The sequence below is a fragment of the Diaphorina citri genome, unplaced genomic scaffold (assembly GCF_000475195.1).
Source record: "Diaphorina citri unplaced genomic scaffold, Diaci psyllid genome assembly version 1.1 scaffold123, whole genome shotgun sequence".
NCBI classification, from domain to species: domain Eukaryota; kingdom Metazoa; phylum Arthropoda; class Insecta; order Hemiptera; family Psyllidae; genus Diaphorina; species Diaphorina citri.
The window spans coordinates 550,969-578,953 of record NW_007377560.1 but is presented as its reverse complement, the minus strand read 5'-3'; the positions used below and the strand labels follow the sequence as shown (position 1 = coordinate 578,953).

The following is a 27,985-nucleotide window of genomic DNA, read 5'->3' as shown; positions in this document are numbered from 1 at the left end:
GCTCTATGACTTTGAAACATCACCCAAGTAAGCGCAACTGATCTATTCTGAGGCCGCGGTTTCACTGTGGATAAGCCTTCTAGTTCTAGTTTTACAACGTGATGCGATTCGGAAGCAATTTAGCATGAATAGAGACTATTGGATGCCAATCTAATGGAATCGGAACTTAAAGGTACAATCACACTACTGTCACGTCACGTGAACTCAAGTGACGTGATAGTAGTGTGTTTCTACCTTAACTGTGGCAAAGTATCATCAGGTAACCATGCAGCAGTATCAGGGTGGCTAATGTTCAGTCAAAGGGGCAGCCCAAATTGTCTCTCATTCGTAAACAGAACGTCCCTTGGGTTCTGAAACAAAAGAGCGATAATATAGCATTCTATTAGAATGTATTGTATAGGATTCGAACCTGCGACCTTCTGGGTCACAATGCTACCTTCATTCATATCATAACTATTCATAAGTGACTTCAGATGGATTGCTGCTTTTGCTAACCCGATGAAATGTTGTTCTGAATGCCAAGATATGTACTTCGATGATTGAAGCCCTAAAGATATACGAGTACCTAGGTATGTAGTTTGTTAAACTGCTACCAAGGAAAACAATGATGTACGATGTACGTTATACATATCTATATTTTCTAGTGAAAGAATATACTGACTCATAGACTACTCAATTGGTTAAACTGTTACCACAGGATAATAACTAGGTACCTACATGTACTTTCTCATGGGCAATTATCACAAATCATAACCAACTCCTTAGTAGATAAGAGAAGTCAAAGTTATAATATCAGACGTACCTACCTTATACCTGGCCAAGATTATGATTAGAGCAATATGAATGATCATTGAGCCGACTGTCATTAGTTGATTAGTAGATAAGTAGTACCTATAGATACTCGTACTTATAGGTGTTATAATATTAAAACATAACAGCTACCTAGTACCTAGATATAGCTGTATTATAACATGAAAGATAATTATTATGCGTCTAAAGCTATTGACTTGTATAACATAACATCAGAGAAACCGCACATAAAAGTTGTTGGAATTGTGGTTAACGAAAAATAATAAGAAACAAACATATCTACCACCCATCTACATAGGTAGGTAGGTAGGTAGGTACATACCTAATTATGCGAATGTACTGCTTTTATTTTATTTTTACAGATAGGACATGGGTAGGTACATATGTACCTCCTCTTAAACTTCTTGATAAAGGCAATGACGGGTGACTGGTAGGATAGGATATTCATTCATAAATTCACACTAATAAACTAATAAGAGAGTAAATTGTAAACTTACCCTATGGGCGTATGTTCTCCCATACTAACAGTACCAGGGCCCAGTCTCCCAGTGCAGGATAACGAGCACGGGTGCCCCTGATGACGGCGCCCCCTCTCTGAAACTGTGGCGGCGAAGAAACAGGCGCCCATGAAGTGAGAACAACGGGCCCGACCTGGTGGGAATAGAAGAAACAGAAGGAATAGTAAATTAACTGAAGAAATAAAATAGAATGAAGAAAAAATGGTTAGATTTAATCCGTAGCACGGAAGATCCTGAAGGGCTGGCCCATTTCAAGCGGCTATTTCTATGCAGTCTGGAACCTTCAACCTGACAGAAGCCTGGAAAGATACCTGGGAAAGAAACTGTCCTGCACTCTATAAAGATTTACCTATGACCAGTAGTTACGTATGAACTCAAATCCACTTCTTTCAAAAATCAGACTATACTCTTTCAAGAAGTGAGGGGAAATGGAAAAGTTGGAGGGTGGGTGTGAAGGAGATGAACCTTTGCCGAGGCATAGCTGCTCGTACGCATGGGTGTGTAAGTCTGTGGAGGGGAAGGGTGGTGATGAGGGTGGGAGGTGGTTATGAGAAACAACAAGAGAAGTGGAAGGGGAAAATAATGGGTGAGAGGGGAAAAATGCGAATAAAAGGGAATTAAGGGGGGAAGGGGAGGATTGTAATGCGGATTGCGTGTACGAGGGGATTCTTATCAATACAAGAATCCTGCGTAGAATCCTTTACGATTCTAGGTAGGACCCTAATAGGTAAAGACCGTTTCCATGATGTCCCTATATACAGTAGAACCTCGATTATTTCAACTAATTGGGACCGAGGGTAGTTGATATACTCCTTCTTTGCTGAATTGGAACTTGCAAGCAGTTCGGAATAAAGCTTTGGATCACCTTTCACTCCATTCCCAGCAAGCGAAAGGGGTATGAAAGCGGAGACAGAAAAGCTGTATTTTAATAGGTGACTTCTTTGCTGAATTGGAACTTGCAAGCAGTTCGGAATCAAGCTTTGGATCACCTTTCACTCCATTCCCAGCAAGCGAAAGGGGTATGAAAGCGGAGACAGAAAAGCTGTATTTTAATAGGTGACTTTTTCTACAGTCAACATGGTTGAACCAATGAGATTCCGCTTTGGACGTCCACACTTGCTCCACAAAGCGGAATCTCACAATCTCTCTTTTTTTTTGTATCTTCAACGATGTTAAAACAATGTTATCTAACCAAACTATGTTACTCTACCCTTGTACTTTGTCTTTTGATAGTTGCAAAATATACGAATGCTATACGCTAAATAAATTTCAAGCTAAATTTACATGGATGTATGGATGACCATATTGGACAGTTTCAGAAAAATATTGTTAATTCTGATTATTTTTAATTTTTCTGAACCAATGAGATTCCGCTTTGGACGTCCACACTTGCTCCACAAAGCGGAATCTCACAATCTCATAGGTTCAGCCATGTTTGACAATAAAAAAAAGTTCCATAATCAAATACGCGGCTTCAATTGAAATTGGTAAAGCGGGTTTGATTCAGAGGCCGAGTTTGTATCACACTAGGCTTGCACGTCGGAGGTCCTGCGTTCGATTCCCGACGGGGTCGAAATTTTTCGGCTCTGTACTGAGAAATAGTACGTGTAGATGAGAATTAATAGTAAAGGAGACACTTGGTAATGCTGTGATACCCACAAAAATTCTGAAAAAGCTATCTCTGCTTCAATACAAAGAATTCATGATGTGATTTTAGTTAAACTGTGAGGGTGCCAGCCTAGTTAGGTTAGTTGGTAGCGCGTCTGTCTTGTAAGGGCTATGCTGTGATACCCACAAAAGTTGTGAAAAAGCTCTCTGCTTTAACACAAAGAATTCATGATGTGATTTTAGTTAAACTGTGAGGGTGCCAGCCTAGTTAGGTTAGTTGGTAGCGCGTCTGTCTTGTAAGGGCTAGGCCGCGGGTTCGATTCTCGCCCGGGGTGGATTTTATGCTGAACGGATAATGTTCGTTCTCGTTAGGGGCTGGCTTTCTCTATACTGCCTTCCTTCTCTCTTCGATTTCGGGACGATAAGATCTTAGCAGTTACAGTTCCCTTTCTCTAAAAAAAAAGAAAAAAAAAAAATCATCTGTGAGGGCAAATGGACTTTCACGTAGATATCTAACTTGCACGTCCCAATCGTGTCCACTCGTCACGAAAGGGGTAACTTTCACTCCTGTGGCCTGGGATATAGCATGTCTCAATTATTACTTTTTTCAAAGACGCCAATCTCAGTTGCCGTGGCAACCCAAAACATGTTTAATGTATGAAACCGGTTCAAAAAATAGTGTAAGGGTACCAGTTAGTGGCCCATGTAAAAAACTCGCTAGTTGTTGGCCACTCAGTGAGCCCGAGTCCACCCCCATAATGCGGACTACACATTAGACGGACCTTCCGCCATGGTCCGGCAAACCAAAAAGAAATCTGAAGTGACTACATATTATGCGGACCATTTTCAGTTTGTTGCGATTGGTCAAAGGGGGAAGCAGTTTTTTTCTTTCTTGCGTTTTTAAATGAAAAAAATCAACTCGAAAAATGCTAACGTTTTCAGTCCGATGGTCCGACCAACACTACAAACATAGGTCCCGTAAAATGGTCCGCCGCGCAGAACCAAAAGTCAAATCCGTTTTTAATCAAATCCGTTTTTAGTCAAAAGGTAGTCCCGTGGAGGGGCAAACTTTAGTTTACACACAAATCCGGCGCGCGAGACCAAATTTTGGTCCGGTCAGTCTAATGTGTAGTCCCCTTTACGGGTGTGGACTCTCTGGACTGATTGAGGAGCCAATAATCAGCCCGTTTCCTACATGGAAACGGCCCATAACTAGTACACCTGTCCTAAAATAAAATAAAACCTGATAAATTCTCTCTCTACCTTCAATAAATTTACATGGATGTATGGATGACCATATTGGACAGTTTCAGAAAAATATTGTTAATTCTGATTATTTTTAATTTTTTAAGAGGTTTGATAGAGGGAACTGTAAGGTCTTATCGTCTTATGTGCTAAGGTTTTATCGTCTCAAAATCGAAGAAAGAAAGAGAACCGGACAGAAGAAAGGCAGGCGTTCCAAGAACGAACCATTCCTCTTTACGATAAAATTAGTCCTGGTGGGAATCGGACCGGCGACCTTACGTTTAGAAGGTAGGACCTCCAAGGTAACTAGACTGATTGTGAATCAGAATCAGCCTCAATGAGAAGGACTACTTACGTATCATGCGTCCCTCTTTGGTACAGCTAGGTTGCATACGTCCTCCGTTAACGCAGAAGTCGACATGTCCTACTTGCGGCGCCTCTCCTAGGAACCAAGCATTCGTATGAATCACCTGCACGAAGTTAGCATCATCTCGGGTCAGTCGAAACGCCTTGTCTCCGTATCTATCCACCAGGGGGCGTGCTGGATCTATGCCTGTAATACACCGGAGACAGGTAAAGCGATGTTCAACCCGATGAAGAAGAATGTGATGTAAAAATCGGTAAAAGGCTTCTAATAATAAGTAAAACGAAATCAGTGAGAGTTCCTTTGTTCCTGACGTTCGGTTCTTCTCGGCACACTTGATATTACCTTAGTAGCAAAGTCACATGATTTTAATAACATATCAGATACCTTCTCACCTGACCTACATATTGGTTACCTAGTGGTAGAATTATCAGCAGAACTAGAAATTTTTGGCACTTAATATATCCGGTTTTCAGATCACGCGGTCCAAACTCACATCAGGTGGACCAAGGTACAAGATGGTCATCTCTTACTAGACCGCCTAATATGTTTGAGCGTGAGGATATTAAAGTCTGTCTGGACTTTCACAAATTGATTTCAATATTCAGAAAAGAAATTTCAGAAATACTCAACCATCAGTTTTGGCCCGAGGATCTACCGGTGTGTATCATGTAGATTTATAGTTTTATATATTTTTTTTATTTCATATATTTCTATATTATGTTCATAATAAATACAACTCCACAACTTTCAAAGTTCCATTTAGGAGATCGATCTCTTCAGTATACCGATCTCTTGAGTCCTTTATGGCACTTTCTGTGCCTCGCCGTATGAGTAGTGAGTAGGTATCTACCACCATTATTAGCATAGCTTTAACCCCGATTCCAAATTCATCAACACAAACAAGAAATTTGGATACGGAAGAAGAACCACAGCCCAACACCAGACGTAGTCTTAAGAGTCCTGGCTATTCTGGGCTCTGTCTACCTACGTGAAGTAATGGATTCATGAAGATTCCAAATCATCAGCCGAATGGCATGTTTGCCTCAACCTAAGGATTTGTTTTGACATTCTACCACCAAAAATTTGGCCCCCTAATAGCTACCGGTTTTGAGAACAGCTATGCCTTGTCTAAGATCGTCTGATCGTGATCGATGATTTAAAATCTATAAGTAGTAATATTGAAATCAGAATAGATACTCCAGAAGCTCAAGTGATTCCATTTGAACAACTTAATCTTTCTTTCAGAACAGTGGCGGATATACAAAGTGGAGCAAAGAGAACAATTTTATTCTATTGGTATTTCCAGGTACATACTTTCGAAGTTTCGACGCCATGCGAGATGTAGGGTTGATTGTAGCCCCCTTTATTGTGTATAATGGCATAAGTCAAGGAGGTGAAAGATTTCTCTTCTTACCTCGCGGTGATGGGCTGATACCGTATCCTGGACCAAGTCTCGCCACTGCTAAATGTCAATCTCAAACAGAAAGTTAAATGGTTAAACTTGATCTTGATAGATCGATTCTAAACTCTTCCGAATTATTATTATTATTATTAGATAGATACCTACTTATTAGGTAGGTAGTCTCAGTCTACACTCTAGCTCTAGAGTCTACATTCTAGAATATGAAACCGGACATGAAGCAAATCGATAAGTGATTTAGTATAGAACTACCTACATAACTACCTACCAGGATTACATTCATATGGGGAACGAGTATATTTTTAGAGATTAATTTGTAATCCTAATGTCTCTTTAGTGTCAAAATATTGAATATATCTATTAGAAAACTAATGGCGGGGTCTACAGTCTGTGAGCAGTCCGTTCTGGCCCGGATTTAAACTTACAACCTCTAGACTCTAGACCAAAAGTTAACTTGGGTAACGGTTTGGTCAAAGAATCATTGCTTACAAACTCTTAACCCTTTTTGTGAGTTCCTCACCACCTTTCTCCTATGGAGGATTTAGGGAAAGATATCCTAAAAGGGATTTCTCTCCTATTGGGGATCCAAATTCACAACCCGAACTTTCAAGACAAGGTTACGAGACGAGGCACCTATCTTTGAGGCACCTAACTGCAGGTTACACTGAGATTTATCCTTTCCTAATTCGTTCTGAGTTTCTGACCGACCCAGTATTTATTTTTTGACACCTGGCTTAATGCGTGAAACATTTCATATGAATGTTTAGGAAATTGAAACATTTTATTAATGTTCAGGAGATTGGGTACTCCACCTAATCTGACTTGTGTGATTATTATGTCTTAGATTCAGTTCTGATTTATAATTTACGTAAATGATGGATTAGGTGCGTGAAAAGGTGTGTACCTACATGAAGGTACACACCTTTTCACGCACTTACCTACGATTAAGTAATTTGTTTTTTGTCATAATGCTAGTGTAGTGGCTAAAAAGTGAAAACGCTCTAATTGGAATAATTTACAATTTGCATACGTACGTGCTGTTTCTGGACACATGAGAACGGAACTTTTTTTGAAAATGTTTGATAGAGGGAACTGTAACTGCTAAAGACTTATCGTTCCGAAAGCAAAGAGAGGTAGACAGGATAGGAGAAAATCAGCCATTCCGAAAATGAACCTTGTCTGTTTAGGATAAAGTTTAGGGCGGGAATCGAACTCGCGACCCAGCACTTACCAGGCCATTGTGGTTCCCTTCAAGCTAGAGCTCGTTGGAACGAGGCTAGCCGACGGAATGTTCAATTTTCGACAGTAGTATCACTTACCAAGACTACCTCGAGAATAGAATCCGCCAGAACGGAACTAAAAACTCACCTATGATCTTGTGCATGCGATGTGTCAGATGGTTGCTCATCATCCCACAGATATGGGCCCCTAGTGAATGCCCCACACAGTGTATGTCATAGGCCGAGGCCCCATGATGTGTGAGGTGAGAATAGAACTGGGCCGCACACTGGGCCACGAGGCGGGTGTTACTCAGGGAGGAGAGGTAACACGGGAAGGGCGCTAGATCCGCGAAGTCCAACATGAACACGTTGTAGTCACGCCGCCGGATGTAGGCTGGGGAGGGAGAGGGTGTTAGTGAGGTTTTGTCCGGTTTTTTTCATCCGGTTACTCCGGATCCGGTCCGATAAAAATCACCCAAAAATAGAGTTACATCGATATATTCCCGTACGTATAGGTTTCCTCGAAACTGGGATATTAAATATATCTACCTAGCGTATGCACCAAGCTAGAGAATTTGGACCGATTGAGAGACATTCAAAAATTCACCTTCCAGGTTCGTGACCAGTGGTGACCCAACTTGGTTAAGATTTTTCACGATTTAATCATAAATCTAAAAGACGTATGTGGTTTGACCTAAACATTCCCTACACTCTACGATCGCGCGGAGCGGCGGTCTCTATGATTTATCTCTTCAGTCTTCACCTCATAAAGCATTGAAGATTGGTTCCAGAATCCAGAGATAAGCAAAGGTAATTAGATGGCAACCTATTAGGACGAGCAGGGAGTAGTAGGTACCTACATTAAATTGTTGATGTTTATAGGTGTTCATTGGCAGAGTACATTAATTACGCTATTTAGAAGGTTCAGCGAGATACGAAATTTACGCACTTTGAATCACCCATCTTGATTCCGTCATTACTTTAGATTCATTATTTCATTCGCAATGTTAAATGTTACACCCTGATAAACAGTAGGTACTTCATGAATTTCATGATTACAATTTTCAATGTCTAATTGCCTACCATTCAAGAGCACAAGCGCGAACATAAATTGTTTTTGAGCGTAATCTGAAACAACTTAACCCAATAACTCAAACTTAATCCCGGCCATTCACGCTCAGAAGGTCTGACAGACCCAGGTCTGAGCGTGAGTGGGCACCATAATACAGAGCTAACCCATCATCCAGTTCAGAGTTGGTTGGTGGTTCGGGTCCAAGTTCATTAAAAAACTTTATCGATTGGGAACAACATTGGTGTCTAGCATTAATTAATTAATTAATTAATTAAATCATCCTTAATACAATTTAAGTTCCTCATCAACTTACCATCGCGGATTATAGTCATTGGAGATTGACTCTCAGACTGGTTGAACCCGTGAATAATAATCACATTCCTCTTATGAGGATCCCATCCCGCGTATTTGAGAGAATTTGATTTGAGAATGTTGATCCGAGTTTTGGTTCCATGCTCGCTGAAAGAAGAAACGTGAACTTCGTTAAAACGGCGTCTTTTCGTTCTAAAGGTGCCAGGATCCAGGACACTGAAGACTTTTTTCGCTAGACTTTTGGTATGGCGAGACCACTCTCTACGGCTACGGAGTCTACCAAGTTCGTAGAGTAGGGTACATACGCTCTCATAGAGATCATAGAGCGTTCTACAGCGAAGGTCTTATCGTCCCGAAATCGAAGAGAGGAGGACAGGATAGGAGAAAGCCAGCCGTTCCGAGAATTAACCTTATCTTTACGGATAAAGTCCGCCCCAAACCGAGAATTACTCATAGAGCGCTCTTCTACGAAGGTCTTATCGCCCCGAAATCGAAGAGAGAAAGATAGGATAGGAGAAAGCCAGCTGTTCCGAGAATTAACCTTATCTTTACGGATAAAGTCCGCCCCCAACCGAGAATTACTCATAGAGCGCTCTACTACGAAGGTCTTATCGTCCCGACATCGAAGAGAGGAGTACAGGATAGGAGAAAGCCAGCCGTTCCGAGAAGGAAACTTTATCTGTTTAGGATAAAGTACCCACGACCTAGCACTTATAAGAGGCGAACTACGAGCTACCCTTCAAGCCCGGTCAACCTATTTAAGGTTGACCGACGGAATGTTGTATTTTCGACAGTGGTATCACTTACCATAACTTACCTCGAGTACAGATACACCCGGATATCTTTGTCAGGACAGACGCTGCCTTTCTTCAAAATACATTTCCAATATTTTAGATCCACGCTGTCCGTCATGAAGCCTTCGACATCTGAGAACAAGAGAGAGAAAGTCAAATAGTATTTCAAATTTATAAAATCTATCAGTGAATTGGAATTTGATCTGTCGAATTCCCAACCTACGAATCTTCCGTAATACTCTTGTGTTAAAGCTATTACATGACATACTCGTAAGCTATAAAGGTGCGCCATTACTAAACTCGTAATTTTTGTCACAATAAATTCCAAACCAAAGCTAAGGAATAGAATTTCAAAGCCCGAATCACCTGACCACCAGCCATCAGCCTGAGGGTGGGTTTCACCAACCTTCTTTCCAGTAGTATCAAAGTATCAAAGTTTATTTATTTCATGTTTCAACACATTGGGTTGTTAACATACATCAATAGGTATATACAGTAGAAAAAAAAGCAAAGAATGAGACAAAATGTGAATATAATCTAGACTCTAGAGCAAAAGAAGTAAAAAAGAAGTAAAAAAGAAAACAAAAACTAATGTAATAATTATGTACCTACCCACACATCGATACCTATACTCAGATATCTGTAGGCAAACAGATTGAATCCGAATCAGTCAGCAGAAACTCCTCTGTCGAGGTAGAAAGCCTTTGATTTTAAGTAATTTTCAATGAATCTTTTGAATGAGGGCAATGGTAAGTCCCTAATCGACAGAGGGAGTTTATTGTAAAATGATATCCCGTGGTAATTAGTACCGTTCCTAGCCGCGTATACACGATGATGGAATGGAACCAGATTGTTTTTGTTCCTCGTGTCATAAGAATGCGCGGCTTCGAAGTTAGGGAACTCTGCAATGTTCTTCTTGGTGTGCAGAAGACATTGCAGGATAAAGAGGGAGGGAAGCGTAAGGATACCAAGCTGGATAAAAAGTGGCTTGGCGTGTTCTAGATATTGTGCTCCACTCACAATCCGTACGGCCTTCTTTTGGAGAATGAAAAGTTGAGGGACGCTGGTAGAATGCCCCCACAATAGAATGCCGTACGTTAGGATTGAATGCACAAGGCCATAATAGGCATTTTTTAGAGCTTCTCGAGAAACCTGACTCTGGAGTCTGCGCAAGAGGAAGATACGACTGCTGACCTTCTTGGCTACTTTGTCAATATGAGCATGCCACTTAAGCTGTGGATCTATGCGAAAGCCAAGAAGATCTACAGAGTCAGGATTCTCAAAAGTGTTGGCTGTGCTCAGGCTAATCACAATATGCTGAGTCTTAGACTGATTCAGATGCAATCTGTTTGCGTTAAACCACACCTGTGCTTGCGCCAAAACTATTTCACCTCTACCAATCAGATCGTCCTGATTACTACCTTCCACAAACAGGGTGGTGTCATCTGCGAAGATAGTCGTTCTCGCGTAGTCAGGTAAGTTTACCGGTAAGTCATTGATGTAGAGCAAGAATATTAGAGGCCCTAAGATCGAACCAGTTGGTATACCGGTATTCAAAAGACAAGGGTCAGAATGTTTATCACCTACCATATTAGCTTAACAGCCTTTACAGGCGTTTAGCTTAACAGGTCTTCTAGGGACTGAAAAAATAGTGAAATCCTACCTAAACATCATATAAAACATTTGCTCTTTTACTGTGACTGGAGCGTGACCTGAACGGATAATGGAAATCCGGCTTCACATCATTGATTTCTCATTGCTCATTTTGTTTCTTTACATCTTCACAGTCATTTAAAGTCCCCCGGATGGAACTTTCGCCCGCATTTCTGACATTCCTCTACTTTTGAACCGGACTCACGTTCGGTGATGATCACGCAAGAATAGTTTTCGGGTAAAGTAATAGAAATTAGAAGGTCCATGTTGTGATATCAAGTGAAATGTTGTGGGGTTATGTGATCCAAACTTTGAGAAAGTGAAGATGAGATCAGCGTGCAACATTCCATTAAAAACAAGAGAGCAACCTCTTTAGTGTAGCGTCTGTATAGAGTATGCTGAACTGTTTTTTTTTTATTATTATTATTTTTTTAGGGTACTGTTTCATTTTCACTTTTTTCATGTTATATTGCCATTACTGAGCTCCTCAACAGAACTGTCCTCTTGAAGCTACACCCCAAAATAGCTAGGAGCACGTGTTGCAACGGAGGAAATCCCACCCCGCAGCCCCCGCGGACTTCAGGGACCCCGCATGGACACATTCAAGGGCCCCCAAATGCCTATCATTTGGATAATCCCCTCCCCTTCTCGACAAGTCATTGATTCAGGGGAGCCCCAGGCAAAACATTCCGGGGAGGACCACGAAAAAATATTGACCCAGATGGTCGGCCGTCCAGTTACCAAAGACGCACAACGTTGTTTAACTTCAGTGATTCGTTCTATCTAACGTTCCAACATTGAAGAGGTTTAAAAAAAGCTCCTCAGTTTGTCATGTTGTTAAAGGTCACTTGCTAATCTTGACTCCTAGTGACTCTCTGACTATAGGTATACGAGTATAGACTCTCTGGTAGGTAATGGGTATCTAGCTACTAGCTACCTAGTAATCCTGACTCTATAAATCTAATGCCCAGTGATGAGTGGAAGTGTCTTCCTGACTTTAGATAAGGAATGAATCACATAGCGTCATTAGCTTGTATTGGGGAGTCTGCTAGTGATTCTTTTGTTAGTGGATGTGCCTCGTGAACTGTTGTCTTTTATCTTTTGAGAGACACCCTTTGAACTTTCAACTCATATCAGGTTTTTTTAGGTAAGGTTCGTCTTTTCTCTGGAATTTCAAATAGGTAGCTCCTTAAATCCACATCACCACAAAATAATAAGCAACACGTGTTGTCCTTGCACGAGAAGGTTGACCTGTGCAATTTCCAGATATCAACCATGCACGATGTTGCTTAACATTAGTAATCCATTGAAAACTGGAGTATTAAATAAATTTTATTGCCGCTGAGCCTGAGATGATTAAGGATATTTGGTTAGTGGATGTGCCTCCTGAACAGATAGATGATAAATACTCGTATGTATGTCTAGTGTCTACGGGTCTCCTATTAGTGGAGATGCTTTCAAAACAATTTATTCTCGTGACAGCTGTGGCATTTCCTTTCAGTTTCGTTCTCCGTTGACTCATTTCGTTTTACGCCACTGGTAATAACAGAGAGAAATAGAGGACCAGAGAGCAGATCATAGGACCAGCCGTAAAAATTCACGAGGATATTCTCAGGATCAAATTTGAATCCAGTGAAAGCTCTTCTTTGTTTTTGTTTTTAGTGCTAATCATGACCTTATAAGAACGTTAGTAGGTAGTGATAGCACATATTTTTACTTCATTATGCATAATAATATTAGTAGAGATTCCTACAAGATATACAATTTTACATAGGTAAGTTAAATGAAGAGCCAAAATGATCTAACACAGATCAAGTTCCTTGTTTTCAAGATTTTAAGATTGTGGGTAGTGGGTAGTAAATTAGGAAGTAGGTAACATAAGAAAATAAGAACGTGAGTGGAATGACAAAAAAAATTTCGGCAACTTGTTCTGAGACAGCTTTTCTCCTCTAATTACATATGTAATAATTTCTCCAGGACCTAGTGTACACGTGAAATGTTTATAGTAATCTTTCAAACCCCAGTAGGCAGAGGGGAAAACGTAGGTGAGTCAAAGCACCCTTTTACAGCAAACGCGGCACCCTATTTATGGAACACCGGCCAGGCAAATCAAATGGCTATTTGTTGTTATATCCTGATATTCCTGATGCATGAGAACCAAGAACTTATTTGTACCTAGGTACGTAGTGTTATTAATGCAGGTACCTACTCCTAGGTAATAGGTACCTATGATTAAGGATTACCTATGTCCCGTGTCTAATATAAACATTACTCATTGCTCAGGTATGATTGTATAGGCTTAGTAGGTACCTACGGTCAGGAGAGATAGATAGGTACATCTACATTCTATACATAGTCAGGTACACTAAGTAGTGTGTCTGGTATAATCTATTTAATTTTATGATGATAGCTGTGTTGATTATAATATTATCTCTAAGTCAAATTTGTTCATGCAGATGCATACACCTAGAACAAGTGTACTCATTCGTAGGTCTTTATTATGCATACGCTATGGTCCAGAATCAAAATGAACCAGTTAGGGTTAGACGAAAGAAGTTTTCTTATCTTTTTCAAAACGTTTGATAGAGGGAACTGTAAGGGCTAAGGTTTTATCATCCCGAAAGCGAAGAGAGAAGAAAAATCTTGATATTCTCTCCCTCTCTCTCTCTCTGCCTGTCTCTCCATCCCTCTCTGCGTATCTCTCCACTCGCTCTTTCGCTCTCCATCTCTCTCTCTCCCTATTCAAGTACATAGGAACTGTAGGAAAGGTACATACAGTCGAACCTGGATAAACGAGAACCCAAGGGACTAGGTCATTTTTCTCGTTTAAAGAGGTTTCTCGTTTAAGGAGTTTCTCGTTTAAAGAGGTTTCATATAACTTTTTCTCGTTTATAGAGGTTATTAGTAGAGACGAATTGTGAAGTAGACACGTTCATAAAATGTACCGACAGATTTAAACAAGTTAGAACAATTTCTCGTTTAGAGAGGGCCGGAAATTCAAAATTCTCCTTTATAGAGGCTCGCGAAGCGCTACAGTTTGAAAAAATAGAAAAAGTTGACATTTTCTCGTTTACAGAGGTTCGGAGATTTGAATTCTCGTTTATAGAGGTCCATTTTGCCTTGTTTATATGAGCGTGGGACTTAGCAAAAAAGGGGCCATTTTCTCGTTTATAGAGGTTTTATTTTCTCGTTAAACCAGGTTTTTGGCCCGAAAATGAAGGGGATTTGAAAATTTCTTGTTTATCCAGGTTTCTCGTTTATCCAGGTCTCGTTTATCCAGGTTCGACTGTAGTATGATAGATAAAGGATTGTTGGTTTAACTTTAGTAGCATTTGGGAAAAAAAGAGTAAAAATAATATTTTCATTTTTTGTTAATACCTACTAGATTTTACTCAAATGTTATTATGGTAAGTTGAGGTAAGTGGATGGGGTTCAGGGGGATACATCGGGATAATTCAGTGGTGTAGTCTGAATGTAATGTTTTGTGTCCATTGACTACTATTTAGTTTATCGAAGTTAGTCATTACGTATACATATAATATGTTTACATTGAGTATTTCTTATCTAGTACGGATTAGGTGCTTCACTTTCTTGTATTGTCTCATCTCTCATCGCATTCACTGTTATTATGAAGATCATAAATAATCTTTATTATATTTGTATTGTTTGGTTTTCTCACAGGATAGGATATAGGTTTAGATTCCCATGTGTTTCCGACTTCCTGGAGTTGTGGGAGTATGGACGGGGAGCTGGCGAATACAAATTTACCTCATTAACGAACGAAATTTTCGACCTGTAGGTAAGGTTTGTTGCGGAAAGTTAATTAAACACAGAAGATTCGTATAAGCTTGACCCGACCTTTAGGGGTCTTTCCCTCAGAGTGGTCTTTTTGTGTAAGACCGAGTAAACACCGTAACTCAATGTTTTTCTTCAGAAACATAAAGTTAACAGGAAACTATAAACTCAGGTGTTAAATAATACATACATAGTACCACTTTGTTTACACACGTACCTAGCTATGTTAAGTATCAATATTATTAAGTATCTGTATTATATTGTCTACTGAATAGTGAGTGCCCATGTGTCTGGTAAGGAAAAACAATCACCTTAACAAGTTGTGTGGCAGAGTATGCCATGGTAATACCAAAAGTGACATTGTAATGTGCCGCTAATAACTCTCAGCATGGGGGGCGCCTGTTGTTTAGGTGTGTTACATGAGCGGATGTGTTTTCTTCATGTAAGCTCCCAAAGGGATCACGACAAGAGCTGTATTTTTTATACAAATAAAAAAAATATTTCATTTGTTTTATTTCGTTTTTCTATTCACTTTATTTGTGTCATAAAAAAATGCAAAAAGGAGCTTACGACTAAATAGTCCGCAAGAGTGTGCTAGCAAGTAAAACATGAGCGGATGTGTTTTCTTCATGTAAGCTCCTGTAAGCTCCCAAAGGGATCACGACAAGTTTTAGACCCGTTAAAATGATTTTAGGCCGGTCTCACACTACACGCGTGGACGTGTGACTTTGAGTAGCGCGAAATCGGCTGCAAAACTTATGAAAATGATAGAGACTCTCTATAGGTCTATATAATTATAAACTATATCGTTTTCATAGGTTTGGTTTTGCAGCCGACTCAAAGTCGCGCGTCTACGCGTTCAATGTGAGACGGACCTTCGGCCGTAAGATTTTTGAGTGCATGCTCGGAGATTGTTCGATCACACGCAACCTGAACAACGCGCAACACAAAGTCCAAAAAATCTCCTGCGGCAAGCAGATGTGTGGGCACCTCAAGGTACTTTATAATTATGCCCGATCTTACCATTCTTACCACAGTGAGTTTTCAGTCAATCCAAAGTTAAAGAAATACTAACCTGTAGGTAGGTATAAATCAAATGTAAGAAAACCCTTGACACTCTGTTAACTCTCAGTGGTAAGACCGGCCATTAGAGGTGATATCAGGAAATGGAAACATTGGGATATTGGGAAGTCAAGGTGTTTAATAACAATGACTAGAGCCACCAGAATCTCCTAATATTTACCTTCGCCGTGGAAATATTAATACTGAAATGTTTGCTATGCAAGACATTCATGTAATTTATCATTATAGGAACATACTACACTACATACCTAGTATCTATACTTAGCTATCTCTGAGGTAGTTGACACTGTGGGCAGTGTTGATATATACCTACCTACACACACAGGTAGGTACCATGAAAATATACTGAAAAACAGGAAAGACCACCTGTAGAGGTTCATATTACCTACCTATTTATTTTTGATAGGACCTATTCGTACTTACCTATTCGTATTTTATGATATCCATCGAAAGAAATCACTCCATCATGCGAAGCGCTGAAAACCACTCAACAGCGGAATACACACTATTCCACTCTCCTAACAATGGAAATGAATTACAGAGATATCCTGAAAACTCGATAGAAAACCCAGGAACTGCACCACCTCAAAGAAAAACAGTGGAAGTACCCCAACCTCAAAAGGATGGCATTACACAACAATTAATCAGCCGAATCACACAACTGGAGGATAAAATTAGTTCCGCCCTTAAGAAAGTTGAAAATCTGAATCAAAAGCCTGAAAATAAAGAAGAAAAAGTTATAAACAAACAACCGGACATTCTTATACTGGGTGATCAACATGCTAGAAATATAAAAACCACCATTACTAAAAGTCTACCAAACACATACCGAATCCACGAAACCTTCATAGTGGATGGAACATTCTCCCAAATTCACTCAACAGATAATATGGAAAAGTGTCAACATCTTGTATTGATGGCTGGTAGTAACGACGTACAAAAAACACCCATGAAAGACATCAAGTCAGCAATAGAGGCCATTTTCAACAAATATCAGGAGAGCACTATTCACTTCATACAAATCCCATTCCGGTATGATAACGTTGCTCTAAACTACCACATCAACAACGTGAATTACATTCTAAGTGAATATGTGCGCAGATTTAGAAATGTCAAAATATATGAGACACAAAATATAATTGAAAACTGGGACTACACTGGTAATAATGAACTCAACAGACATGGTAAAATCAAAATATGTAGAGAAGTAAGTAAGAATATAAAATTCCCCAAGAATTCTTACAAAACTCCATCAAATAAATTCAATGGAGGTGTTTATCATGACAGTCAAAATTCTCATTGGAACAGACACAGGAATGAGAACAAATTCAAACCCCGAAAGAACAAAGGAAACCGCACAGAACACCCAGCACCACAGGGCACTCGATATTTTCATCGGAACAACTTCAAGCAGCATCATGGATTCAGGAAACACAGGAACCAAGAATACTACAGAGTTCACCCTGTATCTAATCATCATGTGACGTCACGCCAAGGAATGAACCAACATCAGCAATACCATAGTACTCAGTCAGCACATTACAATCATCATCTCAAGGACGTCAACTCAGAGAATGATTATGATCAAAATTTCCCTGATACCTTGAACTCGGACACACATACACGCACGGTTGACTACAACTATGACAATGGGTATTATTTTTACTAAATACTAACGATTCTTGTACTCAAGATGAATCAAACATTTCTTCTAATACCTATCCCTCTAATTCTAATATGACAGGTGGACAAACATTTGTCCCCACACCTATTAATCTGACAGATTCTGTGAGTAAAAATAAAACTAAAATATTGCCAACACTTAGAATTTTCTATCAAAATTGCAATAGTTTGAAAGGTGGGGCAAAAGCAAGGGAATTCTATATGAACCTTGTGAGCGAAGATTATGACATTCTTGTGATCACAGAATCTGGTCTTACACCTGACATCTTCAGCCATGAGCTATTTGACTAGGCTTGCCAAATATCCGAAATGTCGATTCGGGACGCGACCCCCCCTGTGGTGAAAACTGCAGTGGAAGCTTGGTTTGACGACTCACCACATAGCTGTGAAATGTTGACTCGAGAATGATGGTTACTCACTACACAGGGTTTTCACAGAAGTATAGGAACAAATCACGAATGGCTTTATTATGCTCGTATCAAATTTACAGCAATTACTGCAAAGTTGTTTAAAATGTCTACTATCCACAAAACTTATTTGCGCATGGCATACCTATAAAAATACCTGGCATTTATAAATTTCCATTCTCATTTATAAATTTTTACATTCTTTTTTATTTCTACTTGGTAAAAAAAAGAAAAAAGAAAAGAAGAATAGCTCATCCCTAAAGGAAATTTAGCTAAAAAAGTAAAAAGTCATGATCTGGTCAAGTAAAAAGGTCATGTATCATGGACCAATGTGTATTCAATTTGCCCTTTCATATATTCTGTGCTTTGCATATTGCATACTCAAATAGATTCCAGGCGTTCATACAAAATACCACCCTGATTCATAGAACAGTAGGTGGTGTCTTCGTTTTCTGTTAGTAAGCTTGGAGGGTAGCGCGTCTAACTTGTAAGCGCTAGGCCGCGGGTTCGATTCCCGCCCGGGGCGGATTTTATCCTGAACGGATAATGTTCCCAGGAACGGCTGGCTTTCTCCTATCCTGTCTTCCTTCTCTCTTCGATTTTGGGACAATAAAACATTAGCAGTTACATTTACCTCTATCAAACCTCTTTCTATTTTAAATCAGCAATTTTTTACTCACTCGACTTTCTGTACCACGGCCTTCCTCAGTCCATAGAACTGCACATCGGACGCTGAGAAGTTCAGACCGATCTGCTGATTGCCCTGGTTGATTCGAATGTCACCCAGAGCATGAGGGTCCAAACTGGGAACCCCGTATTGAGGGAACGCTGGAAACGGGAAACAATAATGAGAAAATCGAGAACTCATGCTGGAAAAGTAGAACCTACTTGCGAAAGTAACAAAGAAGGCAAAAACCCCACTTCAAAATAATAATAAGTAATACCTAATAAAAAATAAAACTGAACCCCCATCAGAAGAAATCAAAGAACAGAGGGAGAAGAAGAATGAAAAGAAGGGGAAGAAAGAGGAGAAGAAAAAGGAAGAGGAGGAGGAGGAGAAGAAGAAGAAGAAGAAGAAGAAGAAGAAGAAGAAATAAGAAGAGAATAATTTCCTAGAAATTTTCGGAACAAAGCTATAGATAGGTACCTACCTACATTAATTGATTCTGAGCCAATGTTCATCAGAAATTCATCAAGTTTTGTTGACATCATACGTACGTAGGTAAGCCTAAAAATCCCATATATTATACTTCCTATTTACCTACCCATGTATATTGTATGTTATTGCCTAGGCATTATGTATTTCGGTACGTAGGTAGGTATTTAGTAAGATGACACCAGGAAACCTATTAATTATTATCTTGACGATAATAAATTCTCAGAAAATAAAAGACATTAATTAGAAACGACTATTAATTTACCAGTATTGTTTGTAATGGGGGTTTTCTGGTACCATTCCTAAGAACTTAACTCAGTCATGTTGGTGGGACTTTTCAGCCTTCGTCGAAATAAGGCGTTGTATTAAATAAACAGGAAAATAAATAAATAGGTGTTGTCACCCCGGAAAATACCAATTAAATACAAAGTCTTTTTCTTCTACGACTTCTAGATACCGAGATAAATCGATTTAAAACATACCGGTAAATCGTGAAGTTTGACGTCACGGCATACGCTCCCGTAGGCGATGACGTCATAATTCATGACTCCCGCTTCGTTTGTTTGTGCGCAAGCGTTTCTGCGCATTTTGACGTGAAATCTGACGTCACAACTCTTTGAACTTTTTCATTAGAACGGCAATTAAAAATTGAATTTTCGACTTTTTAAGGTTACTTTTTCGGGGTTTTGACTTCAGATTTGGATTTTTCACAACTTTTTATGTAGGAATCGACCTTTTATTAATAATTTTTACCCATTTGCAACTGCTTCATTAGCCTGATCTGTTTAGGATAGAGTTCGCCCCAGGCGGGATTCAAACCCGGGATTAGCCAGCCTGGTTAGCTTAGTTGGTAGTGCGTCTGCCTTGTATGCGCGGGTTCGATTTCCGCCCGGGGCGGATTTTATCCTGATGGGATAATGTTCGTTCTCGGAACGGCTGGCTTTTTCCTATCCTGTCTTCCTTCTCTCTTCGATTTCGGGACGATAAGACCATAGCAGTTACAGTTCCCTCTGTCAAACCTCTTAGAAAAAAAGCAGAGACTTTTCACAAACTTTTGTGGATAACACTCGATGAAAGTAGCTACCTAGCTGCTAGCTACACAATTGTCGTCAGCACGAGGCCGAGTGCATCCCGAACTGCAAGGGCAGAGCCGAAAAATTCCGACTCCTCCGGGAATCGAACCCGGGACTTCCGGCCTAATGGGATACCCACGGAGGTTGCTTTACTTTAGTTAATATTTGAGGGCCGTAATAGTGACCTTGGAAAAATGCGTATAAAGGTAAAACCCGTTATCAAAGAAGGATCAATACCCATATATGCATAAAAGAAGATAGTGGTAAGATCGGCCATTAGAGGTGACAGGAAATGAAAACATTGGGATATTGGGAAGTCAAGGAGTTTAATAACAATGACCAGAGCCACCAGAATCTCCTAATATTTACCTTCGCCGTGGAAATATTAATACTGAAATGTTTGCTATGCAAGACATTCATGTAATTTATCATTATAGGAACATACTACACTACATACCTATAGTATCTACTTAGCTATCTCTGAGGTAGTTGACACTGTGGGCAGTGTTCATATATACCTACCTACATAGCTACATACACAGGTAGGTACCATGAAAATATACTGAAAAACAGGAAAGACCACCTGTAGAGGTTCATATTACCTACCTATTTATTTTTGATAGGACCTATTCGTACTTACCTATTCGTATTTTATGATATCCATCGAAAGAAATCACTCCATCATGCGAAGCGCTGAAAACCACTCAACAGCGGAATACACACTATTCCACTCTCCTAACAATGGAAATGAATTACAGAGATATCCTGAAAACTCGATAGAAAACCCAGGAACTGCACCACCTCAAAGAAAAACAGTGGAAGTACCCCAACCTCAAAAGGATGGCATTACACAACAATTAATCAGCCGAATCACACAACTGGAGGATAAAATTAGTTCCGCCCTTAAGAAAGTTGAAAATCTGAATCAAAAGCCTGAAAATAAAGAAGAAAAAGTTATAAACAAACAACCGGACATTCTTATACTGGGTGATCAACATGCTAGAAATATAAAAACCACCACGGACACAGATCTGTCTAAATTGGTGAAGCGTGCCAATTCAAACCATCATGATTCATCACTTTTTCAGTCAAAAATCAGCTGATCATTTATCAAGCATCTCTCATCTCCTCATTCATTCCTGATAGATGAATAGATTAATTGTTATTAATGATATTGATGATGGTATCTCATTCATTGAATTGTTCACAGGTTAGAGTGCTGCTAATGAGTAATGAGTTAGTTCGTTAAGTGTCATCTTACATACAAGCTACTTGAGTGTGCCTACACCTATTCTTTGCCACCAGACTGCTAGGCGCCAGATGATGTGATGATGAATAGACAATTGTATGTCCAATGTCTATTGTATTACAATAATTATAATAATAATAATGTTATCATCATAGTATCATAGACTTTATACACTATCACTTTAAGAGGTCTGTATCAGTGCTGCCAGATTGATCCTCCCGAATTACCGTACACTGCTAGAAAATTTGAAAACTGCTAGAAATATCGTACATTTTTACTTCTTCTGGCAGTTTTGCCAGACTGATCAACTGAGATTTTGCTGAAATAATTAATAATTTTGCTGAAAATACCGTACTTTACCGTATGCCACTTTTGTAAAGTCGTACATTTTTGCATAGTACCGTACATTTACAGCAAATTACCGTACATTATCGTATAAAATTTATTACCGTACACATTATCGTACCAAAGCTCGAATACCGTACAAATACGGTAATTACCGTACATCTGGCAACACTGGTCTGTATCATTTTCATAGGTTTGGGTTTTTAGGCGGCATCGCGAGACTACTCTTCCAAAGTGCGGCAGGCTTTAAAATTTGAAAGTCCAGACAACGCGACGCGACATAACGTTAATAGAACCTTATGGTCTGGAATTGAACTTTTCGTCTATACTCGTATACAGGTAATATGTCTACTTACTGTCTATTGTCTGCTACAGACTAGTCGAATTTCGATCCAACTTTTCACTTTATGATTGTATGTCCAATGTCTATTGTATTACAATAATAATAATATTATCATCACAGTATCATAGACTTTATACATTATCACTTTAAGAGGCCTGTACCATTTTCATAGGTTTGGATTTTTAGGCGGCATTGCGAGACCACTCTTCTAATGTGCGGCAGGCTTAAAATTTGAAAGTCCAGACAACGCGACGTAACGTTAGAACCTTATGGTCTGGAATTCATCTTTTCGTCTATACTCGTATACAGGTAATATGTCTACTTACTGTCTATTGTCTGCTACAGACTAGTCGAATTTCGATCCAACTTTTCAACCTTCACAAATCCGTTCCAACACACGTTAGATGCGTTCTGCCAACACTTGTAGCTCTATTTATGCATTTTGCATCCTTAATGTGAATTTTATGTTCGTGTAACTTCAGGTCTTCTGCCACTGAGGGATGATAGGGTATTGATTTGATTTATGTATTCTTTATGTTATGTCTTGTATTGATTGATTTATGTATTTATTCTTTGATGTGTTATGCTTTTGGCATGTCACAATTTTATCAAAGAGCATTACAATTGCTAATGTATTTTGATTTATGTGTTTCTTGAGCTTGTGAAATGTTCAATATAGTTGATCACCGCCAATTAATTCCGAGGAAGTTGCATAAATTTGACTTTCAAAATATTTGTAAGTCTGCTCGTATGACCGTATGTAATAGAATTGGTATGACTGGTAAACAAGTGAAGACTTCAGCGACCCCGCTTTGGGGGAAACTCGCGTCGGGAATGCTTAATAACAGCGCAGGAGGTTATTTTACTCTGGAATTTCAGTATCCGGAGTCATCAGTAGAAAATAAAACGTTTTCAACCAACAAGTCCAACAAGCAGGGCTTCTGAACTGATCGATTGTGATAAGAATAGCTGAATAGTTCGATAACGTATGCTAACATGAAGAATGTGAATTATTAAATAGTCTACAAAGACGGCTATACCATCATCAGATGTCAAGAACCTGCCAAAGATGGCAGGCCGTCTAAAATATTGAATGAGTAATGAGATAATTTCTTTATTTTCGTTCTGTCTGAACAAGAAGAAACGTACCATATGATATACTTCAGAATTTCAGATAGTACCTACCTGCTATAGCTTCCGAAGAATCTGAAATCTCATGTTAGTATGTTAGTTGATTGATTCCATACATACTACCGATATTACTAGTGAAATGGACATTACATTTAGGAGATGCCTAATAACTACAATAAGATTTATTCAAGAGTTGCCGATTCCCGGCGGAGTCGCGAAGTCCTTTTGGTTTCCTACAATGCCTAGGTACTTGAATTTCGGCGTGCACTCAATATACCTACATAGATATTTCAGGAAAATCTGACGCTTACGTATTTCCTTTGGAAATGATTCTGTGGATCACTTTGTATATGTTTGTAATAATTAATGACTAACCCAAATGGTTGGGCAGTATGATTGTCCTCACAAAACAAATGATTGTTTCTCTTTACAAGTTGAATTATCCTGTTCCTTTTGCGTACGAATACGAGCAACAAACATATTCCGGTTTTTAATCGGATTGATTTAAGTTCCGGCTTTCAACCGTACTAATTACTCCTATAAAAGCAGAAGAAAACCGAAAGAAGAGTCCGGATAAAAACCAGATGATGCGATCAGGCTCTTACACTTTGCATCGGTTGATAAGGTCACACACCGGTTGAATACGTTCACACACCGGTTGACTACGTTTACACCAAATAAACCATGAAATGCTATATTGGAACTTTCGCTTTCATCTGGAGCTTTGGCACGTGGTCTGCTGATGTCAAGTTGGACTTGTAAACTTTCACGATTTGCTCGGGTGATCCATTGCCGGGTACTATCCTACATATGTAATTATCTAAATACTTCTACATACCTATGTAATTATGCATGTACCTACCTATAATGTCCTGTAATCTAATATTTAATGTAAGTTACAGTGTAAGTAGAGATGTGGGTAAATAATGTATGCAATACCTACTGTCTCTTTTACTATAAATTGTATCAGTTCATTGAGTAGGTAACAGGGCAACACCTTCTCATGCAGGTACTGAGTACTACAGACTGCAGGTAGGTAACCTATGAACTTATGTACTCGTATTGTAGGTGTAAGCACAAATAGGTGTCTAGATATTTATGTGTAGGTAGGTACATACAGTCATGTGTGTGATACGTACAATGTGAGTGAGGTTGGTAGTTCATAGGGGCAACAGACAAACGGGCTATAACTGCTATAAGAAATAGGACACAAGAGATGAGATGTTTGTAGGTAGGTACGACTATCTTCAACTATTTTGTTGGTGTATTACCAATTTGAACGAACAAATCAAAGTCCAAGTTTTAATGACGACGTCGACGGTTGCATATTAAATGCATATTAAAGACATAGGTATTTATGAACAAATGTTTGCTCTTAAGTTCGTGCTAAGCATAGTCTCAAGGTATTTGATTGGTCAATTTTGACTTGAGACTGATCTAAGAACGATCATTCTTGTATTTATGAACAAAATGTTTGCTCTTAAGTTCGTGCTAAGCATAGTCTCAAGGTATTTGATTGGTCAATTTTGACTTGAGACTGATCTAAGAACGATCATTCTTGTTCATAAATATGTCTGTATTATCTGTCTAATTGTTTGTTCCGGGATAGCTGTCGATTATTATTTATCGAACGGTTTGTTCGATTTTGATGAATGGCAAAACATTCTAGACACGAAGGTAATTCAGGTATCTCAAGGAAATTTCCGATATTAGACCTGAGGTATTGTGTATCTTAGATAATTTATTGAAGTAGGCAGTTGTTTATTCCTCTGGAAATTAAAACAATAGGACCATAAGCTAACTTACTACCTGTCCATTTTATCTACCACAATAATAGTTATAACCGCCAATATTTATCTTAATGGAAATGACAAACGTTCCTGTGGTTAAAACATTATTAAGCTCGGTCGCATGTGATTTGTGTGGTTAGTTTCGTTAAACCGTTTCACACCTAGCTCCGTGAGCAGTACAAATTGACAGACGATAGGTAACAGTAGGGACGACGTTTTATCTGGACGAGGAATGAGAATTTTTGGTGGAATAGGTCTAGTGCTTGGGAGCGTTAAACACCAGTAGTGCCTTTACGAGGTACGCACGTTAATTTGAATTGTGTAAAGCCGGCCTAGGCATATTTCATTGAATTTTCTTGTCCCGGATTTCAGCCAGCTTCAAAATTTCCCAAGCAAATCGTTTTACTTGCCAGTCCGTCTCTCTGTTCTCATTTCTATCAAGTGTTGTGGAGATTAGGTTTGCTGTTTGTACCCCGCGTCGAGATGAGTTCTACATCCACCATCCAATGTTACAACTGTTTCGATTTCGGTCACTACCAGTACAGTTGTCCTCAGAAGTCCAGTGCAGACGCCCGGGGGGACAAGGTGGGCATTGTGTGTTACAAGTGCAACAACTACGGACACTTTGCACGAGAGTGCGCCACTGAGAGTGTTACCTGTTACAACTGCTCGGGGCAAGGTCACGTGGCTAAGGATTGTACAGTCAAGTCCTCCATCATCTGCTACAACTGTAACAGTTCCGGCCACTTTGCGCGCAACTGCCCCAATGATTCATCCAAGAGATGTTACGCATGTCATCAGGCAGGACATATGGCAAAGGAATGTCCAGGACAGACGGCGGGGAAATCACCAGAGCCTGTGGTAGATATGAGTTTGACATGCTATGTGTGTGGACATCAGGGACATCTGAGCTATGACTGTAAACTGGTGCAGAAATCTTAAGATGTCCTCTCTGTTCTATTATATGTTGGGGGAATGCAAGTTCAAGTAGCGAGTCAATCCCCACAAGCATCACTACATGACGGACACATCTAGATGCTAGAAAGCAGAGGGTACTGGATAGATGTGCATTGTCAACTCTGTGTCAAATGTAATAATGTAGCTGGTACAGAAATCTTAGGATGTCCTCTCTGTTCTATTATATGTTGGGGGAATGCAAGTTCAAGTAGCGAGTCAATCCCCACAAGCATTACTACATGACGGACACATCTAGATGCTAGAAAGCAGAGGGTACTGGATAGTGCATTGTCAACTCTGTGTCAAATGTATTATGAAGAAAGCCTCCACTTCCTTGTATGTCGTGTGTTAATTTGCCGTTTGGGAGGGTCTGAACGGACCAAAGAAGATTTGCAGAACATTCCTTGAGTTCACCAATTTTCAGACCAGCCAACTACATGACGGACACATCTAGATGCTAGAAAGCAGAGGGTACTGGATAGATGTGCATTGTCAACTCTGTGTCAAATGTAATAATGTATTATGAAGAAAGCCTCCTTGTATGTTGTGTGTTAATTTGCCGTTTGGGAGGGTCTGAACGGACCAAAGAAGATTTGCAGAACATTCCTTGAGTTCACCAATTTTCAGACCAGCCCAAGAAGTAACCTATGAAAATGGGATGTCTTTTCTGTAAAACTTAGTGAGAACTTTGTTAATTGATGAGTATTGATGATTGAGAAAAGTTGGGGTTTTACAAATTTTAAACCGGTTGGTTGGTACCTACATGATTATCATTATGATCGTCTGCGATGCTTTGGTGTTTTTGACTATTGTTCGGATGTGATCTCCATCACTGGCGTAAGTAGATAGTACGTCTACTACTAGATAAATTATATCTTTGTTTTATTCCCATTCACTTTCTGCTCTGTATGTTTATGAATGGTGTTTTTGACTATTGTTCGGATGTGATCTCCACCACTGGCGTAAGTAGATAGTACGTCTACTACTAGATAAATTATATCTTTGTTTTATTCCCATTCACTTTCTGCTCTGTATGTTTATGACTTTCAATAAAACCTTGCTGTGATTCTTAAGCTTCATTTCTGCTCTTTTTATTTCTTAGATAGATTTAAGTTTCTTTACATTTTTTGTACTCAGGAATATTTTCCCCCTTTATTAAGTTTGTACGCCAGCTTAGTTAGCTTGGAAGTTAGTGCGTCTACTTTGTAAGCGCTAGGTCACGGGTTCGATTCCTGCCTGGAGCGGATTTTATCCTGAACGGATAAGGTTCGTTCTCGGAACGGCTGACTTTCTCCTATCTTGTCTTCGTTCTTTCTTCGATTTCGGGTTTCGGGACGATAGGACCTTAGCAGTTACCTACAGTTCCCCCTATCAAACATTGAAAAAAAAAACATGGAACTCGGTTCGTTTGTATTACATTGGATCTTGGATCCCTTAAAATTTGGACTTTCGTGTTTGAAATTTGAACTGACAGAAATAAAAAGATAAGATCAAAGATAATGAAATAGGTGACTTACCGGTCAGGTAGAGAAGTAAAGTCCATAATAATGGTAACGTGATAATGAGGCGAGGTAGATTGAGTAGATTTTTGAACATAGGTATCCATAGCATAGTTTTGTAGTTAAGTTAAAATAAATTATGAACAATATTCAAAAGAATCAACGAAATATGAGAAATATCATGGAAATATCACAAGCGCGGAGGTAAATTCGGTACACTTTGGGCGATTTTGGTGAATAATTTTTGGTGCACAGTGTTGAATGGTAACGTGTTTGGTGATTCACTTTGACAGGGCGTCATTACTTGGCCTAGGGAAAACTCATTTGTCCGATTTTGAATTAAATTTAGAAACACGGAGATGAGAGTTGTGGATTTTAAATCGCATTCTATGATTCTATTTATCTCGAAGAACACAACATGGTTTATGGAATAGGAAGTTAGGAACCTATTTAGA

At 39.3% G+C, this 27,985-nt stretch overlaps 2 protein-coding genes across 2 annotated transcripts; one reads left to right on the top strand and one right to left on the bottom strand.

The window, feature by feature from the left end:
- Positions 1-38: 38 nt before the first annotated feature.
- Positions 39-27,985, bottom strand: LOC103524834 (phospholipase A1-like). The gene is made up of 7 exons (XM_008489867.3): positions 27,549-27,985; positions 9,390-9,498; positions 8,574-8,719; positions 7,337-7,582; positions 4,537-4,734; positions 1,308-1,461; positions 39-350 (listed from the first exon to the last, which is right to left on the bottom strand). Exons 1-7 carry the CDS (start codon positions 27,640-27,642, stop codon positions 293-295), a joined length of 1,005 nt encoding a protein of 334 aa, XP_008488089.3. The 5' UTR covers positions 27,643-27,985; the 3' UTR covers positions 39-292.
- LOC103524832 (CCHC-type zinc finger protein CG3800-like) lies at positions 25,430-26,456 on the top strand. Its single transcript, XM_026820153.1, has 2 exons — positions 25,430-26,011; positions 26,190-26,456. The coding sequence occupies exons 1-2, from the start codon at positions 25,558-25,560 to the stop codon at positions 26,192-26,194; spliced, it is 459 nt and encodes a 152-aa protein (XP_026675954.1). The 5' UTR covers positions 25,430-25,557; the 3' UTR covers positions 26,195-26,456.

Bases quoted from the DNA above. Each gene is read 5' to 3' on its own strand.
- LOC103524834 (XM_008489867.3), bottom strand. From the start codon at position 27,642: ATGCTATGGATACCTATGTTCAAAAATCTACTCAATCTACCTCGCCTC. The intron at 8,720-9,389 runs GTAAGTTATGGT...TTCTTCTTTCAG, and splicing joins CGGGTGTATCTGTACTCGAG to CGAGCATGGAACCAAAACTC. The intron at 1,462-4,536 runs GTAAGTAGTCCT...TATTCCCACCAG, and splicing joins CAAAGAGGGACGCATGATAC to GTCGGGCCCGTTGTTCTCAC.
- LOC103524832 (XM_026820153.1), top strand. From the start codon at position 25,558: ATGAGTTCTACATCCACCATCCAATGTTACAACTGTTTCGATTTCGGT.